Source organism: Schistocerca serialis, chromosome 2 (assembly GCF_023864345.2).
Source record: "Schistocerca serialis cubense isolate TAMUIC-IGC-003099 chromosome 2, iqSchSeri2.2, whole genome shotgun sequence".
Taxonomy (NCBI): Eukaryota; Metazoa; Arthropoda; class Insecta; order Orthoptera; family Acrididae; genus Schistocerca; species Schistocerca serialis.
Genome location: NC_064639.1, coordinates 129931248 through 129952319, shown reverse-complemented (window position 1 = coordinate 129952319; position 21072 = coordinate 129931248). Strand labels below are relative to the sequence as shown.

The following is a 21072-nucleotide window of genomic DNA, read 5'->3' as shown; positions in this document are numbered from 1 at the left end:
AAGGGGAAATCAGTGTCTCAGGGAACCCACACAAGTGGACAGTGTCTGGTGCAAGTTGCCATGTTAATTAAAGTCTTTCCTGGGGAAAAAATAAATTCCTAACCTATGGAGCCACTCAGCTCTATCTAAATTCATATTTATTTTAAGTAATGGGTTGTTTACAGTTTCTGGACTAGTATATTTCGTAACATATATTTTGTTAATAGCTTGCATACAGTTGTATTACTATCAGTGAATTATCTTGTTTCCATTTGCCAGGTACTCTGAGTTAAAAAATTAACTTTGAGTCCACCTATTTAGAATAAAACATTGCCTTCCACATTCCTACCCTCTGATACTCTCTTTCCAAACAATGGAAAATCAAGGATGGAATATAATAATATTATGAAAGAAAAGTCGCTACTCACCATATAGCAGAGATACTGAATCGCAGATAGGCACAACAAAAAGACTGTCACAATATAAGCTTTCGGCCATCAAGGCCTTTGTCGAAAATAGATGACAGACACACAAACAATTGTGCTTGTGTTAGTGTGTCTGTTGCCTATTTTTCACAAAGGCCTTGGTGGCCAAAAGCTTATATTGTAGCAGTCTTTTTGTGGTACCTATCTGTGATTCAGCATCTCCGCTGTATGGTGAGCAGCAACTTTCTTTTCATAAAATAGATACTCTCTTTTCTGTTGTCAAAATATTTTTAAGAATATTTTTCAGTTCTGGCAAATGAATTACCATCACTTTTTTTCCATCAGTTTTTCATCATCTCTCATTTTTTTTTATGACAGGATTTTTATCGTGGTTACAGTCTACTCTGTCTTAGCACCAAATGCTGAATAATAATAAATTTTTCTTCTTGTATGTGCCACTGAATTTTATATGCTGATTTACTGTTTTATTTGCAAGAACAGAAGAGGGAAAGATAGTTAACTGGGGAAGAAATAATTATGGACAGCTGGGCTGTGCTGAGAAACAAAGACTTGAAAGCTGGAAGCCAACATTTCTGAATGATGTTCCCAGTACAAAACAGATTGCAGTTGGATCCGAACATAATGTGGCTTTGTCTGGTAAGTTTTGGCACATCTTTTTGATGCTGCTGCATGGCTACAACCATTCACATAATTCCACTTTAAAAGTTTCAGGCAGTTCAGCAGTATTATGAGACTGAAATGTTACCTCTTTTCAGAAACGTTTGACACAAAGAACTATTTTGTATGCTATAATACACTAAAAGTCTCTCAGTCTGACTCCGATAAGGCTGGTGTCTGAGGAATACTATAAGTAATCTCATTATCCACTTTAAATATTATTTTTTCTGCTCATTTTTGCGGACTGAATACTTGCTTTACAGCATAGAGTGGAAGTATGCGAAAAAACCTTCTGATCAAAGCTAGGCCATCAGTTGTGACTCATGTATGTGGATGAAATTTTGGGCTTATATATGTGGATGAAATTTAGCACAGGTCTTTGCCACTGTCAAAAATCAACATTTGCTTTGTTTTTCAGTTCAATTCCTTATAATTTCTGGAACAATTTTATATAGAAATTTTCTGTCCTACAAGTTCTAATGATTACAACCACTCGACAAGCCAGTTTGATGAATGTATTCTTTGGATTTGTGGACTCAAGTTCAAGCTCCCATTTGGGTTTTGATGAAACTTTAAAGTATCTTTTCCGCAAACTGATCACGTTTATATATTCATTTGATCTGGAATAATTAGTGAATATTAATAAAATTAAAATTTTAATTTCAGTAAGAGTTATTTCATATCATGATAAAAGTACATCTACATATAAGTTTAAACCTAAATTGTGTTGTTTTGTGACTTGAAACTAATTTTTATACATACATTTTGTGCTTCACAGGCGTTATAGTATAACAGAGAACGACTGATCAAAGAAATCTGTTCTTTTCTTTCAGAATATCTCTTTGAACAGGTTATTAAGTAACGTAGTCAACACTAATGTATTTTGAAACTCACCATCTATTAACAAAATGTGTTACACAGCATTAGTATGTGCCTGTCTTTATGTCTGCTCAGCTTAACTTCCACCAGGAGAAGACAAATTATGTCTGCATTTTTCATTTATTTTAAGGCAACTGAAGATGAGATGGCAGCAGAGATAAAATGACTCAAGTGAGCACCTAATAAATAGTAAGCAAAACATGCTAAGACAAATTAAGATGTAAACACTACATAAAGCCATGAAACAAAACAGAAAGAGTTATGTCACAGCGAGCAGAGGTGCGATATATTAGTGTTCAAGTTGAACTTGTGATAAAAATAGCAGAAACACAGTAATTTGTTGCAACACGTTCAGTAAATGAATGAAACTACCTCCACCCCCTTTCCATTGGCAGTTGTTCCACAGGAACAAACAGAAAGACCTTAATGAAACTGCAAACTCACTTTTCTGTTATCTAATTTGACACAAATCAAGCAAACAAGTTACTATTTTGAAAATCTGATGTAAACAATTGTTAATGTAATTTTACATTCTGGTGATGTTATTTTACATTAGGAAAATAGTAGTTTTGTAAAATAGAGCTGTGGCCATGAACCTGAGACCAGAAATCCACATTTAAGATTTCTTTACCAATTTCCACCAAATTGGTTCAACTGATAATCTTCAATAGAATTTATTTGTCAGTGACAAAAATTTGTACAAAATTTCGTCCACATATAGGACCCACAATTGCTAGGCTCCACTGATCAGTGTCAAACATACCAAATGGAGTTTCTTGAACAGTTTATCCTTGTTAGATCTAGCTTAGCTTGTTATCCAGCTTGGTCTCAAAAAATTAATATATGGCATTCCATTAATATAAAGATATGACTATTAATATCCCCCCTCCCCTTTCCTCTCCTCTCCACAAACACAGACAGATACTTAACTAAAGAAAACATGGTTATATTTACATATTTTACTATAGGAAAAAATACAAATTCAGATTTGGGAACTTGCATAACAGAAAGTGGGTCCCATGAACAAATGAAGCGAAAACTGTGGACAATAAAATGTGACACATGACAAGGTGTATTGCTATTGACATTGTACTCTTTCCTTCAAGTACAGATAAACTACAACAATCAGTGCAAGTTTTAAAGTAGGTCTGAACATCAACTATAGAAACATGAAAACAGTACAATCAACACATCAAAAAGAAAGTAGTACAAGTTGACGGTAAACTCATAGAACAGTTGTATATAGGACTTCAAAAATTACGACTTAATGGACTGGAAAATAAAAAAAAAAAAAGGCCTGGAGTGTCCAGTATTGCATGCTATTCTGTAGGTAGTGACTGCAGTGGTACACACTGAGAGAATGTTGTGGAGTATGGTGCCATGAATGAACATATTGGATGACACATTATATAACAATTTTTTGACCAAAGAATGGGTGCTGTTGTTCGAAATGTTATCAACTTTTTAAGACATGATATCAGTATAATTTGTGGGAAGCACAAGCAATGGACAGTGAGTGAATAGTCTTCATTATTCTTTCGCTGACCACCTGAGTTGTGTTTTCCTGTTTATTCTTCGCTTGAATGTTTTTGACAGTTCTCTGTTTGTCTGTTGTTAAGTGGTAATTTTCATGTAGTTATTACTGACACATTTGAAATTATATTAAAATATTATGTGCTGTATTTTTGCCAATTCTTGTGTGACATTCACTCTGTTCTTTTACATATGGAACAGACAAAAAGAAAATAGCAAATAAATAGCTATTGGTTGGTATTCTGGGGAGTTCTGTACAGCATGAGCAATACCTACAAAATTGTGACTCCAAAAGCACAAAAGGGAACAACAAATTCAAGGATGGCGCAGTGTGACTTTGTGTTAAGAGTCTGTCCAAGACCGGATGTAAGAACAACTTTCACACTTGCAAGATGAGCTAGAGAGAGACAGATCAGGGAGCTGCAAATGCGAAACATGTTGCGCAATGACAGGAAGTTGCGTTGACTAGCAGTATATACGGCAGATGAAGGAACTACAGCATCTAACATGGCTGACAATTGACAATGAAAACACAAGTGCTAAAGTTCCTACCAGAGACACCCAAACTATGGTTTGCGATGTTATAACAGTGTCACGAACAACTATACAAAGTTTGGTTTGCAGTAGCAGTTCACAGCTTGGACACTTGAGTGGTGGAGACGATGAAATACATTTTGAAGCTTCCTACAAACAATTGATATCAACACTTGTGGGACATGATGCTCCAGCATGTGGGCAGATGCAACAGATCCTACAGTTTGAACATACAGGCAACAGTAAGCTTTCTGAATTCTGGGGGCATCTCTGAAGTATTGTGAATGGGACAGCAATGTCAGATGAGACACTTTGGCATGTGTGGCTCATGCAGCTGCCACTGTCAATGAAAATGGCAGCAGTTGCATGTGGGACAGACAACATTAGTTCTGTACTGTCAGTTGCCACCAACATGCATGTGATAGTGGAGCAGATGAGTACCGCAGCAATAACATAGGTAGATGAAGACTGTAATACTAGAGATGCCACAATTATACAACAGGAGCCAAGGAAGTCCGACGACAAATGGCCTCACAGTCTAAGGTTACAGTTGGATGCAATGCAATAACAATTATCGGTACTCAAGTTGAACAAATAAGGCAATGTTGAGAGGTTAAGCAGAGGGGCATTCATTAGGCCAACACAAGCAAGGACTCAATGGCTAGATGGTCGAGTATATTACCACTACAAAAGATTTGGTGGGCGAACAATGAGATGCACATTTCCCTGCGCATTTCCAAATGGCCCCAATGGCCTGCAGTAGGTGTAGCAGGCTGTGTAGCTTTGCAAGAATGCTTATATATGAAGGGATGGCCATTATGTCCACAAACAGTGATGGTGGGGTGACAGAAGACACGCAGGGTGCGGCACTCGAGGTCAGCACTGTTATTTTAGACAATCCTCCCATGACCATGCAGACGTCTGATTAAGCTTGCCCACTCATGTTGCCATGTCACTTGTATGTGACAGACAGAAAGGCAAATTGATGTCACCTGGTCAACTTGGACTCATAAGTTAGCATGTTTCCATTTAATCGTAATCAGAAAAACACGGTGGTCGCAATATTCCACCTAACTGCTGCTACTCACCAATCACAACTTATGGCAAACATAAGGTGACAGTGGACATAGGTTTCATCATGGTTTTCAAATGGAAGTTCATATTGGTGCGTGATCAGTTCACAGAAGCAAAAGCAGAATTTGACAACATATTGCAAGCATGTACGAAGATCAGATAGCCCATGGGCATCACCACAGCACTGTGTTAGAAGAAAATGGCATGGAGAGGCCCAGTGGAGATTTTCAGATACTGAATACGAGAACTGTATCTGACTGCTTTTCCGTACCTGACTTGCATGATTTTATGAACCTCTAAGCTGGGGCTGCAGTCTTCAGCATGGTGTACTGGAGAAAGTGTACGACCAGATTCTGGTTGCTGAAGAGGATGGTCCCAAGATGACTGTCATAATGCCTATAGGGTTCTTTGAATACTTCCACATTCCATGTAGATTGAAAAACGCAGCTCACAGCTGGCAGAGATTTGTGGATGAAATGTTGAGGAGCTGAATTTCTTCTTTGTATAGCTAGAAGACATTTTAATATTTTCACAGACAGCCAAGTTACATGAAGGTCACCTCAAAGTAGTATTTCACAGGATAAAGAAATCTGAGCTTGTGGTAAATGAAAGAAAGTGTGTTGTCTACCAAACCCAAGTGATGTTTCTTGGACACATGGTATCTGCCCACTCAAGAGGAAGGTGGAGGCCTTACTAAACATTCCTCGGCCAAATTATTATCAGCACTTATGAAGATTCCTCAGGATCATCAACTTTATAAATGCCATCTAGTGGGAGCAGTGTAGATATGGATGCTGCTTACAGATGCACTAGTAGGTAACAACACTACAGGCATACAACCCCTACGACGGAAGCCCAGACTAAGTGGAGTCCATATGATTGGGAATTACTGGTCACTTATGAAGCCATACAACACTTCTATCCTTATGTTGAAGCCCAGCCATTTATGATCTACACCAATCATAAGCCGATCACGTTCACTTTCTGTGGAATGAAAGGCTATTCTCCTCGGCTGTTCCACCAGCTGGAGTTTATTGGGCAATTTACTACTGATATAAGGCACATTAAAGGGGCAGAGAACATAATGGCCAATTTTTTCTCAAGAACTGGTGCAATTTCTGACTTGATAAATTACAACCAATGGAGAATGGAGCAAGCCACAGATGAGCAGTAAACAGTTGTTGCAAAACTACCCAACATCATGCAAGCTCGAGCCAGAAATACCTTATGTGTTGCAATGTGTCCAAGTCCCCACCTAAGCCATTTGTGACACGGTTACTGTGAAAGTCAGTTTTTGACAGCATCCACAACAGCTTCATACATCCTACCATGAACATCACCATCAACATGATGGTTAAAAAATGGTTCAAATGGCTCTGAGCACTATGGGACTTAACAGCTGAGGTCATCAGTCCCCTAGAACTTAGAACTACTTAAACATAACTAACCTAAGGACATCACACACATCCATGCCCGAGGCAGGATTCGAACCAGTGACCGTAGCAGTTGTGCGATTACAAACTGAAGTGCCTAGAACCACTCGGCCACTACGGCCGGCTCAACATGATGGTTGAGAAATTTTTATGGCCCAGTATGAATAAAGATTGACACGTGGATGAGGGTGCATTTGGCCTATCAAAGATGTTAGTTGGCAGACATATGCACCATCCAGTGGAAGACTTTTCTATGATGACAAGTTGGTTCTCTCACATGCATACAGACTTCCTGGGCCACTCCTGCCATCAGAAGGATATTGATATTTTTTTTTATGGCCATGCATAGATACACATGTTGGGCAGAAGCAACTTCTGTAATGAACATACTGGCGGATGCGGTGGCACGAGCATTCCTGAGTACATGGATTTTCCACTTTAGATGTCCCACTCACATCATCACAGACTAAGGGCAACAATTTGAGGCAAAGTTTTTTCTTGAGCTATCTAAATTATGTGGGTTCCAGCACTACCATAACAACAGCTACCATCCCTCAAGAACTGGAATAATGGATAGGTGGCCTAGGAAACTAAAGGCAGCACCTGTGTGCCATGATAGTTGCTGGACAATTGCTCTACCACTAGTCTTGTTAGGACATCATACAGCAGGACACTGTGGCATAGACTGTGAAAATGGTTTATGGGAAAAAGTTGCATCTGCCGTCAGATTTTTTTTCGGTGCACCAGGCATCTATGGGACTGGAATCGCCATATATACTTCAGCAGGTGAAGCTCCAGATAGACAGGCTACCCCCATCTCCAGCATTATATCATGGGGTTTCAAAATTTTCATACATAAAGACATTGCAACGTGCTCCCATGTGACGTGGAGAACGTATAACCAGCAGCAATGCCACATTTGCTATGACAGATGAGCTGAGACCAAGGACCATCATGTTGGCATCCCACCCCCCTCCTCCCCCTCCAAAAAAAAACAACCAACCAACAAATGAGCCCACAAGAGGAGTCGAAGAGACTAGTGACTTACACAAGGGCAGGTTGACGAGTACAGCACAAATTTCCACACATTCAGGGAGTTCTGCGCTAAAGTGCAGGGACTGTGTGGGAAGAATCTGTTACAGACAGTGAGTGAAGAGAATTAGTTATTCTTTGGCTGACGGGCTGAATTGTGTTTCCGTGCTTATTCTTTGCTTTAAAATAATTTTTTTTTTTTTTTTTACTGTTCTCTGTTTAGTCCACAGGGTTCTAAGTGCTTTGATAAACTAGATGACGACTTCAAAACTAAGCTTCTGATGTACATAAAAGGAAAGCCTACAGTCAGGATGTATTACAAGTTCCGTATTTGGGGAGTTTCTGTACGTCTAGAGTAGTCTGCGAGCAACACATATGAATATACTAGAGTTTTCTGCATTACGAAATTTTAAGGGTGCTACTTAAGTATATAGGGTACTTGAACAAGAGTTTGTTTTCCATAGTTGAAATCTTTTGATTTGAAAACTTACAATTTGGAAAAGAATTTTTTTGAAGGCACTTATGGTCATATTTCCTGTTAAATATAGCCAGGGAAGCCATTTTGTGCATGCAAGGAGGCAGGGTTGTGTTGATGTGGATAACTTAGGCTGCCTCCTCTGGAACTTGCCATTTATCGCAGAAGACTTTTAGATGGCATATGAAGACATGTAGGTGGTATATGGGGAAGTTATTGAGTTGACTTTAACAGTGTAGTCAGTTAAGTCAGCAAATGTGCTAATAAACTACACAAAAAACTAATGATTAACTACAGAGACCAAGGGGGAAGCTTACATTAATGTTTTGTTAAGTACATGGTAAAAAATGCAATAAACGATTGAAATTTTAGGCAGATACTTACGGGGAGATTGCTACCTGTGGTCAGAAGTGGTCACTGTCAGTGAAACTTTGAGTGACAGTGATTTTTTAGTGCAAGTTTTTTTAAGAAACAAATGCTGAAAAATGTGTATCTCCCCTTTAAAAGACTGTATATCCTATCCATGTTTGAACAAAGTCAACAGGATTCTAAGTGCTTTGATAAACTAAATGTAGTCTTCAAAACCAAGCTTCTGGTGTACATAAAAGGAAAGTTTACAGTCAGGATGTATTACAAGTTTAGATGTAATATGGGCATGACAAAATTAAAATGAAGTCATACAGAACATGTAACTAGCTGAGAGAGACAGAAAGAGAGAGACAGAGAGAGAGAGAGAGAGAGAGAGAGAGAGAGCATGCTAATTTTATGTTTTCCATTAGAAATGGATGGCAAATGCCTGTGACAGTAAACACAATGTTTTGTTTGTTGAAGAGAAGATATGTCTGATAATCCCCAAGGAAGTGTTATAGACACTCTGCTGTTCCTAATCTGTATGATTTAGGAGACAATCTGAGCAGCCCTCTTAGACTGTTTGCAGATGATGCTGTCGTTTGCTGTCAAGTAATGTCAACAGAAAATCAAAACAAATTGTAATATGATTTAAGATATCTGTGTGGTGTTAAAAATGGCAATTACTCTAAATGATGAAAAGTGAGAGATCATCCACAGGAACACTAAAAGTAGTATTTCAGCTACACGATAAATCACACAAATCTAAAGGCTATTAATTCAGCTAAATACGAGGGCGGTCAATAAGTAATGTGGCACATTTGTTTCTGAAAGCAGGTTGATTTTATAACCAGTTCCAATACACCATATTATTCCCCACTTATTTGGCTACAGAACATTATTTTTCATCATCACCTCCATTCAATGCAATGGTCTTATGCCATGTTACTGGGAAGGCCTGTATGCCCCCATCGTACCACTCTACTTGTCTACATCTGAGACGTCTTGCAGCATCAGTAACCTCCGCATCATCCACCTTCCAGCGCAGTGCATCCTTCATTGATTATGATCCGTTGATCACTTTGAATGAGAGTGTCCGCACGTTCCAACATTGCGGGGTCACAGCTGTGTATGGCTGGCCAGCACAAAGGGGATCGGACAGGTTTGCACAACCTTGGTATGATGATGACAAAACATGTCAGACAATGATTCACCGAGCTTTTGTTCATTGCCAGGTCTCTTTAGGCATCATACAAGTGCTTATAAATATCTACAGCACTCTGGTTTACTGTCAAAAGTATCTTTATGAGAGCTCTCTGCTTGGAACAAACCTCTATTACAGACACCATTTTGTAGGCCATGTACAGCACCGCCACCAATTGGAACTTCATGAAACAATAGGGGCTACAATAGGAATATTCCACAATGTACCACAAAAAATGCTGAATTTTTTCCAACCTAAATTGGCCGAGAAAAAAAGTGTTTTGTTTTGCTCATTGAACACCCCTTGTCCCTAGGGATTACAATTATGAACAGTTCAATCATACAGAAAATGCATCCTAAAAGATGCAATACATCTGCTAAAGAGACTACCTGTACTATACTTGCCTCTCCTCTACTGTAGTGTTGCTGCACAGTATGAGATCCTGACCAGAGAGGTTTGACAGAGGACATCAGAAAATTCAAACATGGGTGCTCATTTTGTATTATCACAAAATAGTAGAGAGAGTGTTACAGACATAATAATGTGAGTTGGGGTGGCACAACAAAGGCATTTTTTGTTGCAACAAGATCTTTTCAAGATATTTCAGTCACCATCTTTCTCCTCCGAACGCAAAATATTTTCTTGGCTCCCACTTTCATATGGTGAAATGATCATCTTGATAAAGTAAGAAAAATCAAAGCTCTTACAAAAGATTTAAGTGCTTGTTTTCCCACCCACTGTTCAAGAGTGGAATGGTAGAGAAATAGTCTGAAGGTGGTTCAGTGAACACTCTGCCACACACTTAAGTGTGGTTTGCGAAGTAGTCATGTGCATGTAGATAAAATAACATTTGCTTAATTTTCCAACAAACCATTTTAGGAAACAATTCCCAGTCCCATATGTATTTTTCATGTATCAAGCAATGGAAACTCCAGGATGGAATGTAACAATATTATGAGAAGGAAAGTAGCTACTCACCATATAGCGGAGATGCTGAGTCGCAGATAGGCACAACAAAAAGACTCTCACAATTAAAGTTTTCAGCCATTGGGCTAGATCAGCAATAGACATGCGTGCGCACGCGCCTAAACACACACACACACACACACACACACACACAAAACTGTCTTACCACCACCACCACAGCCAGTCTTTTTACTTCTCTACTTTTCCACTACCTTGCCCCCCCCCCACCCCCCTCTACACCTCTCTCTCGACCTCTGTCTAAACTACAGTACTTCACTGTGCGCCACCCCTATCATTCTATCCCTCCTCCTCCCCGCTCTGGCCTCCTCATTACTCCCACCCAGTTGCCACTCCCTCATGCACTGGTGCTGCTGCTCACAGTGTGGTTTCAGTTGCTGAGACTGCAGTCATGTGTGTGAGTTGCATTCGTGTGTGTGGATTGTTGACAAAGGCCAATGGCCGAAAGCTTTAATTGTGAGTCTTTTTGTTGTGCCTATCTGTGACTCAGCATCTCCACTGTATGGTGAGCAGCTACTTTCCTTCTCATAATATTGTTTCATGTATCAAGACATTTTTAAATATGATGTGTGAACTGCAGCATTAGTCTTGTGCCTGCACTACAATATAAACACGGACATGGATAATTCTGTAACTGTGAATTTCAAAATAACTTTTTTCTTTGTAAGAGCACAACAAGGAATCCTTACTTAATAGTTATTTCCAAATTTGCCATATCTATAGAGAAACATCACACACAAAAATGCTTACGTGCAAAGCACACTTGTGAATGGGGATTACTTCTTGAAACATTTCATACAGAAAATAAGTAAAGGAAAATTATAACTAACAACGACAAATGTTATTTTATAACAAACAAAACTTTCTTTATGTTCTTATATGTTACCAAATTCTTCCTCTACACAGTGAGATGTTGCCTTTGTTCACACAATTTACATTTACTTAAGTGTCATTCCAGCCACTATAAACTGTATGCTAAGTTGGACTTCAGTGCCTGCCATTTCTTCTGTTAATTTGGTGCAGACATTATTGAACCTGTTGTTCATGCAAGACTGTTTAAAAATTAGTTGTTTTAGTTCAGGAAATATGAAAAGGGCACAACAAATTGTCTTCTTTGTGATTGGCAAGCTTCTCAGGTTTTTTATGGATTATGTTATTTCCAGAGAACAGTGAAGTGCTATGCTGGGGCTGGAATGAACATGGCAGCTGTGCGACAGGAGCTGATGTGGATGTGAAGAGTCCCAAGAAAGTTGAAAATGCACAGAAAGCTGTTTTAATAGGGACAGGAGGTGCCCACAGCTTTGCTGTTGCTAGTCTGGACTGATACTGAAATTGGTGACTGATTGTTTTTGTTAATAAAATTACTTTCAATGGCATTGCTCTGTGAAGGCATCAAGGATACATCCTGACATTTGAGTAAAATTCACGTCGACAGCAAAATGGTTCAAACTGAGACTTAATGAGAGAATGTCAAGTTTTTATACTAAACCTCTTAACAAAAATAATATAAGTCTACAAAAATTTCTCTTAAAAGCCTTTTGTCAGATCATTCCATATAAACCATCAGCTTTGAAGCAAAACGCCAACAAAAATAATGCAGTACAAAATAACTTTCATTTATATGGTATGTGCTATGGGATTAAGACTAGCTTGATATAATTTTTGTGTTTTATTCTGGTCACATGGAACTATGTATTGCCATTAAAAATTTAAGTTTTGTTGCTCACTCTTGGCTGTTTGACTTATCGTATATGATATACAAGGGTAAGCCAATTATTTTTGTTTATTTTTGTAGTACTGTGCTAGGTTAGTTTCGTTATAGCTGCTGTGCTGGTAATCATGGCTGCTTTGCTGTCTATTTGCACCATAGAAGAGTAACATTCAGTGATCTGGTTTTTTGTGGTTGGAAGGCGTGGGGCCAAAATTCATCAAAGACTTTCGGTACAGTACGGAAACAGCATTTTGCCACAACATAGTGTGTACGAATGGAATGAAAAATTCCAAAATGGTCACACAAGTGTTATGCATGATGAAGGAGCCAGATGATAATTTACCGCCACAAATGAAGAAACCATTGAGTGTTCACGTGAAATGATTCTCTTAGACAGAGTGGCACATTGTCTGCAAATTAGTCATGGTTCTGCCTATGAAATCATCCACAACAGACTTCGATTTCATAAAGTTAGTGCAAGATGGGTCCCAAAAAACTCATACAGTTGCATAAACAAATGCACTTGGACATCTGCAAAAAACATTTGGATTGCTGTGGTAACAAACGGGACAACTTCTTAGAAAGGGATCACTACTGGTGACAAAACATGGATCCATCATTACGAGCCAGAGAGTAAACAGAAGAGTATGGAATGGAAACATCCAAATTCGCCATGCAAGAAAAACTTCAAGACCCAACCGTCCGCAGGAAAACTGCACTTATGGTTTTTTGGGACACGCAAGGTCCAGTGCTGTAAAATTATGGGGAAAGGGGCACAACAATAAACAGCCTACATTACAGTGAGACGCTTACTGCCAGGCTAAAGCCTGCAATTCGAAGCAAACTCGGAGGATTGCTGTCAAAAGGGGTTGTGTTGTTGCTCAACAAAGCATACTGCTGCCCACACTGCTGAAACGCTCCAGAAACTCAAATTTGAAGTACTGGATCATCCTCCATATAGTCCCGATCTTGCCCCAGCTGACTATCACTGTCTGGTCCATTCAAACATGCATTAAGGGGCTGTCGATTTGCCTCGGATCAAGCAGTGAAAGAAGTGGTGCAGTCCTGGCTCGCAACTCAACCGAGAACCTTCTTTTATGAGGGCATCAGGAAGCTTGTACAGTGATGGACCAAGTGCTTTGAAATGCAAGGAGACTATGTCGAAAAATGATGTTCTTGTAAGTTTCCTATTTGATTACAAAAAAAATTTTATAACTACTTTGCGGATAATAATTGACTTACCCTCGTATTTCATTCAACAGAGTCACTAACTATATCACCATTTCTTATGAATGAATGTGAGTAGTACATTACCAAACAGAATGCAACTGCAGTCTAATGTTTAGTGTGTCGACCTACTTATGTGGAGTTTCCAGGTTAGATTCTATGTGACCACATATTTTTCTGCAGTAAAATGATCCTGAAACAGATCTCCCATTCTCACCAGGCTGACTGAGGACCTGCTTTAGTAAAGAAGTTGGGGACTAACATGCAGCTACTGAAGTGGCATCAACTCAAAAAATTCGTGCCAGATTGAGACATACAGTGGCGGTCGAAATAATAGAGCCACCTCTATTGACGAGATTAAGAACTAGGATATCTATTAGTTCGCGAAATCGCCACGAGTGCCGTGTTGTCAGTCCCTTGTAGACAACATCAGGGAAGACGTTGCTGCTATCTTTAGTCGTCCGAAAGGAAGCGTTTGAGCTAGACGTGTGAAAAGAGGCATAAAGGTAAGAATCTTGTGGGTCAAAATAATAGAGCCGCTTTACACATGTGCCTTTAAATTGATTTTTATGCAGTTGTTTTGTATGTAAATTGACGTGTGGTTTTGTTTACATTCGTCTAGATGGGCAGAGCAAAGCATACCAGTGAAGATGAGCATATAGTAATGTTCCGGATGTTCAAAAGTGGGATGTCCATGAATAAAATAGCCAATGTCTTGCACGTTTCGCGAAAACGAGTCCAGAACGCCATGAGACGGTCAAAACAAACAAAGCCGCAGGTGGAGAACAGGGGGCGACCTCGTGTAACTACTCCTCGCGTAGACAGACTCATCACTAGGGAAGTGAAGAAAGACCCATTTTTGTCAACACCACGACTGAAAGCCATTTTGTTTAGCGACGAACATGATGTTCAACCATCAACCTCAACGATTCAAAGACGACTGAGATCTGCAAAATTGAATGGGCGCATTGCAAGAAAGAAGCCACATGTTTCACAAGCTAATGTTCGGAAAAGGTTAGCCTTTGCCCGGAGAAATGAACAAAAACCTAATACTTGGTGGAGGAACATCCTTTGGTCCGATGAATCCAAGTTTAATAGGTTTGCCTCAGACGGAAAAGTCTATGTGCGCCGCCCACCAAACCAGGAATTTAATCCCAAGTACACTTTAAAAACTGTGAAATGCGGTGGCGGAAGTGTTATGGTATGGGGATGTTTTTCGTGGTACGGCATTGGTCCAATACACCGTATCAACGGCATAATGAACGCAGAAATGTACAAAGACATCTTGGCAAATGTGATGCTGCCTTATGCTGAAGAGGAAATGCCGCTGAAATGGAAATTTCAGCACGATAACGATCCAAAGCATACTGCAAGGATCATAAGGCAGTTTGTTCAAGAGCACAATATCGAAGTATTAGAGTGGCCACCTCAGTCCCCTGACGCATCACCCATTGAGAACTTATGGGAGATCTTAGACAAGAGAATTGACCGCTCAAAAGCTACATCTTCAGAAAAACTGTGGGAAGAAATCCAGAGAGCCTGGTATGCGATCAGTAGTGACGAATGCAGGCGTTTAGTAGACTCTATGGGTAAGAGGTGCAGGGCAATCCTCAAAAATAAGGGTTATCCCACGAAGTACTAATGCAGTCATATGCAAAAAAGACTGTTCCTGTACGTTTCATAAGACTGAGATCAAGTACAATATATTTGTTTCAATTGGCTCTATTTTTTTGACCCTGTGGTCTGGTATTCTTTTGAATATTATTGATTATTACTGATTATTTTGTGTTGTGTTATCGATATAACTGACTATAGTACAATGTGACTCGGTTGTAATGGTTTCCATCATAGTTCAAACATGTCTAGTAATAAATGTGCACTTTATTCCAAACCTTTGCCAGGTGGCTCTATTATTTTGACCGCCACTGTATGTGACCCCCACCCCCCCTTTTTTTACTGTCCTCACCCCATTGCTTTTCTTCTATTTGGAGCATGTTTCTCTGACTTTACAATCATCTGGTCATTGTACAAATGGAGGACATTACCTTTTCACAGAGATGATGGAGGATCCCTAATGCATTTTCTTCATTTTCATACAATTTAAGAAATTGAAATAATCTGCACTACATCACAGCAAAGTCCCTTGAAGGTTTGCAAGGTATCCACTAGAATATGCAATTCAGTTCTGTTGATGGGCACTGATAAACAACTGGACAGTTCTCTTTGAAGGATATTTTTTTGGAGATAAACACTCTTCAGATCATCACTGTGTGGCTCATCCAGCCTGTTCCAGTAACCGTATAACATTCCAGGTGGCTCAGTAATATTTTTAAGTTTAAGCTTTTAAAGAAACTGTAGGTTTATTAGAATTACATTCAACTTATTTTACGCAGTCATTGATGCTTGGTTGTTGTTCATCATTTTTAGGATTTGGATGTGAACTGCACTCAATTTGTCACACCGATTACTCTGACACTTGCAATACAGCCCAGGTCCTCTGAAAGCTCAAAGGCATGATTGTAGGTTTCAAATTATCAGTTTGAGTCAGTGTTGGAGGGCAAGGGGAAAAAGCAAAATACAGGGAAAAAGTGTCTGGTGATATTATTAGTGACAGGCGAGAGAAGAATGTGAGAATGGAACTTAATGTGACCCAAAAAAATGAAGCAAAGAATATTTTCTGCAGTGTAAAGACTGTCTAAAACGGGGAAACAATGGTGGTGGAGGTGGCTAGCAGAGGAATGAATAAAGATACAGAACTTCACAATCATTATGAGATGGAAGTAGCTGGAAGTGTGTGTTGTAGAATATCAATGACAGATAGAGGTGGGATATCTGAATACTTTGAGTGATGAAAGAAGACTACATGTAAAATGTGGCACAGGACTGATTTTTACCACACTGTGTTGTTTGTTCTCTGTAATTATTCTGTCTTTGTGTACTAATCAAATTGTTCTCTGGTGGTTAAACTGCTGTTAAACTAAAGCACCTAAAAGTACCTGTTGGTTTGCTAATTCCCACTCTTACACTTACGCAGTACCACCTTATGTGAGACACTGGTGTGCCCTATCTGTCAGGAGGCAAGTCAACAACTGAAGAAAATTAAGCGTTCTATATGCCAAAACTAAACATGGTATCCTTGTAAACAGGGAATCTGAGTTCTGAAATAGCTAGTTCTACAGAGAAGGTCTGTCACAAGTCACAGACTTTCAACATATTTACTTCAATTCTTAGGCTTCTTCTTACACCATGATGGTGATAAGCGTATGTAAGACTTTTTGTTTGTTGCTACAGTCTGTGTTTGTGAGTAAAGCATTAATTTTTTCCCCTGACACCTAGCAAGTGCACTCATAGATAAACGTCAACAAACAAACATGTTTTTGATGTATGGAGAAGCTTTTCTTTGGAAAAGGCTAGTGCAAGTAATGGTATGAATCGGGCATGCAAAACTGCTATCTGTAACTTCAACTTAATGGTACACATTGTTTTGTCACCTCACTTTGTCATATAATTCTAATGAATTCTCCACTGTTTTTGTAAATTGAAGATCAATTGTGAGCACTTGATCTACAAATAATCGATTGTTTCACAAGGAAGGGCCTTTGTTCATCATAAACTAAATTTTCGCATAGTGGAAGTTAGTTCTGATGTAATATAACAGACAATTTTGGCTGCTTCATAAAACTGCCTGAAGTGGTCCAATTCTTTCCAAATCACTCTTTATACTGATGTTTATTTTATCATATTTCTTTGTGTGACTTTTCATATTTGGGCTTCCTTTTCAAAATTACCCCCAATGTTACTGACATTTATTGGAAATTAGAATATTCTTTGTATCTGCAGGTTTTTTGGGTTATAATTTCCATTAACTACTTCAGCAAAGTCTGATATGAGAGCACTCTCAATTTACTTTTTGATACTTACTGTGAACAGCATTCTGAAGCAACTGAAGTATTGATGTACAAGGTCCAAATACCAAGATACAGGTAATTTACCCTCCTATTACTATGTCAAACCTGTTCAGTCAATAACTACAAACATAATTTACATGTGAACCCAAATGGCAATCTGGAGGATTCCCAAATTCTATTTTGATCCAGTGAATTATACTGAAAAGTAGCATTTGAGTCATCATAAGATACTTCATAGTTATGACTTAGGACCCGGTTGGTCTCATGATGCCACAAGCCAGCATAATGTAAGAATTCACTTCAGGTGAAGGTTCTGTAGAGTTTTCAGTCAGTGAGCCCAGTTAGCAGAGTGATGGGAGTGACAGTGCAGACAATTCAATTCTAGTAAACAATGTGGTAGCAATACTGACAACGCCATACTGATGTGAAGCAGTATATTTTTATTTTATGCTGAATAACAATAAACAATAATAATTCACAGTTTTTGTTTGCTATTTATACTTTTTAATTTTCCTCAAACATTATGCGACACCTAAAGTTGCAACCTTTATCAAATAAATAACTACAAGAGAAGTGTGACAGTTTAGAATCTATATCTTGATTGTGTGTGTATTTTTTGCATTGCTGTGGACATTGTTATTTTTTATTCTGTCGACTGTATAATACAATAGTGCATGTAACTTTTAACATGTTAATGTGTACAATAAATCTTACAGTTCCAATCAGATACTGACAGCAAATTAGTCTACTAACAGTTATGGACCCAGGCTATATATGTAACAGTTAATGCAATGGTTTCCGTAAATACAAATTCGATTCTGAAACTGATGGGGAAAAAAAACTATAGTATGTGGCAGTTTGCTATGCATATGTATCTAGAATACGAACAATTCTGGGATTGTGACAGTGGCAAAATAACGAACGTAACTAAAGTTTGCACAGTGAGAGGCAAAATTATACCCTCCGTCCATCTGTCAATAAATGTTCATATGCAAGATACACTATGTGATCAAAAAAGTATCTGGACACCTGGCTGAAAATGACTTACAAGTTCGTGGCACCCTCCATCGGTAATGCTGGAATTCAATATGGTGTTGGCCCACCCTTGGCCTTGATGACAGCTGCTACTCTCGCAGGCATATGTTCAATCAGGTGCTGGAAGGTTTCTTGTGGACTGGCAGCTCATTCTTCGCGGAGTGCTGCACTGAGGAGAGGTATTGATGTCAGCGTTCCAAAACATCCCACAGGATTCAGGTCAGGACTCTGTACAGGCCAGTCCATTATAGGGATGTTATTGTCGTGTAACCACTCCGCCACAGGCCGTGCATTATGAACAGGTGCTCGATCGTGTTGTAAGATGCAATCACCATTCCCGAATTGCTCCTCAACAGTGGTAAGTAAGAAGGTGCTTGAAACATCAATGTACGCCTTTGTTGTGATAGTGCAACTAGGGGTGCAAGCCCCCTCCATGAAAAACACAACCACACCATAACACCACTTTGCTGTTGGCACTACACACGCTGGCAGATGACATTCACCAGGCATTCGCCATACCCACACCATGCTATCGGATCGCCACATTGTGTTCCGTGATTTATCACTCCACATAACGTTTTTCCACTGTTCAATCGGCCAATATTTACGCTCTTTACACCAAGCGAGGTGTCGTTTGGCATTTACTGGCGTGATGTGTGGCTTATGAGCAGTCACTTGGGCATGAAATCAAAGTTTTCTCACCTCCCGCCTAACTGTCACAGTACTTGCAGTGGATTCTGATGCAGTTTAGAATTCCTGTGTGATGGTCTGGACATATGTTTGCCTATTACACATTACGACCCTCCTCAACTGTTGGCGGTCTCCGTCAGTTACCAGGTGAAGTTGGCTTGTGCTGTACGTGTCCCTCTATCACATCAGAAACAGTGGACCTAGGAATGTTTAGGAGTGTGGAAATCTCGGGTCCAGATGTATGACACAAGTGAAACCCAATCACCTGACCACGTTCGAAGTCCGTGAGTTCTGCAGAGTGCCCCATTCTGCTCTCTCACGATGTCTAATGACTACTGAGGTCACTGATATGGAGTATCTGGCAGTAGGTGGCAGCACAATGCACATAATATGAACAAAGGATGTTTTTGGAGGTGATCGGATACTTTTGATCACGTAATGTATATTTCAGCTAAAGTAGTGTAGGACAAGCTAAAGCAAGTCTACATAGATTCTGGCCTCTTCCGATGAATAGGGTCACTAAAGACACTGACAACCAGACTAAAAAATTGTTCATCAGTCGAAGAATACATGTCAAAGATAATTGCTTTGAAATTAAAGAACAATGGACTGGGTTTATTCTACTTGCAGGACTACCATATGAATATAAACCTATGATTATGAGTTTAGGAAATTCAAACTTGCTGATCGTAGGAGGCTCCACAAAAAATAATTTATTGTAAGAAATAAATGTGATGCCAGTAAAAAACAACTGACAAGTGACACTGCTCTTTGGGTCACCAAGGAAAAGGGTGATGTTAGCTTCAAAAAAGGTCCAAGGTGTTACAACGGCAACAAGTCGGGCATCTGGCAAAAAAACTGTTGCAGCAAGGGCAAAAACAAAGCGAAACCTTCACCCAAGACAGCAAGCAACCAGATGTTCTTTTCAAGCACAGCTGCAGGCACAGATGCACGTCAGCGCACATGTCTAAATATACATGTGACCAAAATAATTATAAAACAGTGATAGGCTCGTGCAAGTTTTAATAGCAAATAATGATAATTTGCTTGTAAAAGGTACAGGATCTTCGTTTGTCAATGTTCTCACGGGCAACAAGAAAGGCAAAATTAAAGTAGATGATTTCATGTATGTGGCTCAGCTAAGCACCAATCTGCTATCTGTTAGTAATATAGTAGAAAAAGGTCATTCAATTTCAACAAACAAGGCTGTATTATTTACGACTTATCCAAAAATGTGGTTGCTAGTGCATCATTAGCAAATGGTAGGCACTGACCAAATCAACAAAATAATCTAATTTTTCAAGCAAAATCGGAATTAGAATCAAATAGTACAGACTAGGTCATCTGCATTCTGAAGTTGTGCACACACTTCACCAAGGCTTGGGGAGTGGAATTTTATTTGAGGGAGCAGTTAATACTCCTGTTCTATTTGCTTAGACGGCCAACAAACAAGACTTCCTTTTTCACAATCTGGCTCAAGAACCACAGAAATCCTCAAGATAATTCATTCAGATCTGTGTGGACCAATGCATACGTTGTCAGTTGGCGGAGCCAAATACTTCCTTACTTTAATTGATGACTATTCGAGGGAAGTATTTGTATATAGTGTCAAAAATAAAAATCAAGTACCACAGCTGATTGAAGACTTTAAAAATCAAGTTGAAACGCAAACTGGAAAAATGATCTGCACTCTAAGCACAGATACTGACAGAATACGTGAGCGATAAACAGGTAAACCATTTCAGACAAGTAGGGATCCGAAATCAGACTACAGTGCCATATACACCAGAACAAATTGCAGTAGCTGAGTATTATAACAGTGCAATAGTTGAAAAACCAATATGCCTACTCTTCAAAGCAAATGTGCCAAATAAATTCTGGGCAGAAGCAGTCTTCACTCTGGTCTATTTAATTAACAGATCT

General features: G+C 39.2%; 1 protein-coding gene across 2 annotated transcripts in view; it reads left to right on the top strand.

Moving 5' to 3' along the window:
- The window catches only part of LOC126456828 (secretion-regulating guanine nucleotide exchange factor), a 72827-nt gene extending 59001 nt beyond the window's left edge, over positions 1-13826 (top strand). For both annotated transcript variants that reach the window (XM_050092631.1, XM_050092630.1), the window contains 2 exons: positions 906-1061; positions 11742-13826. In XM_050092631.1, the coding sequence (XP_049948588.1) occupies positions 906-1061; positions 11742-11902 (317 nt within the window). In that variant the 3' untranslated portion in view covers positions 11903-13826. The remainder of the gene's footprint in view (positions 1-905; positions 1062-11741) is intronic.
- Positions 13827-21072: the final 7246 nt, after the last annotated feature.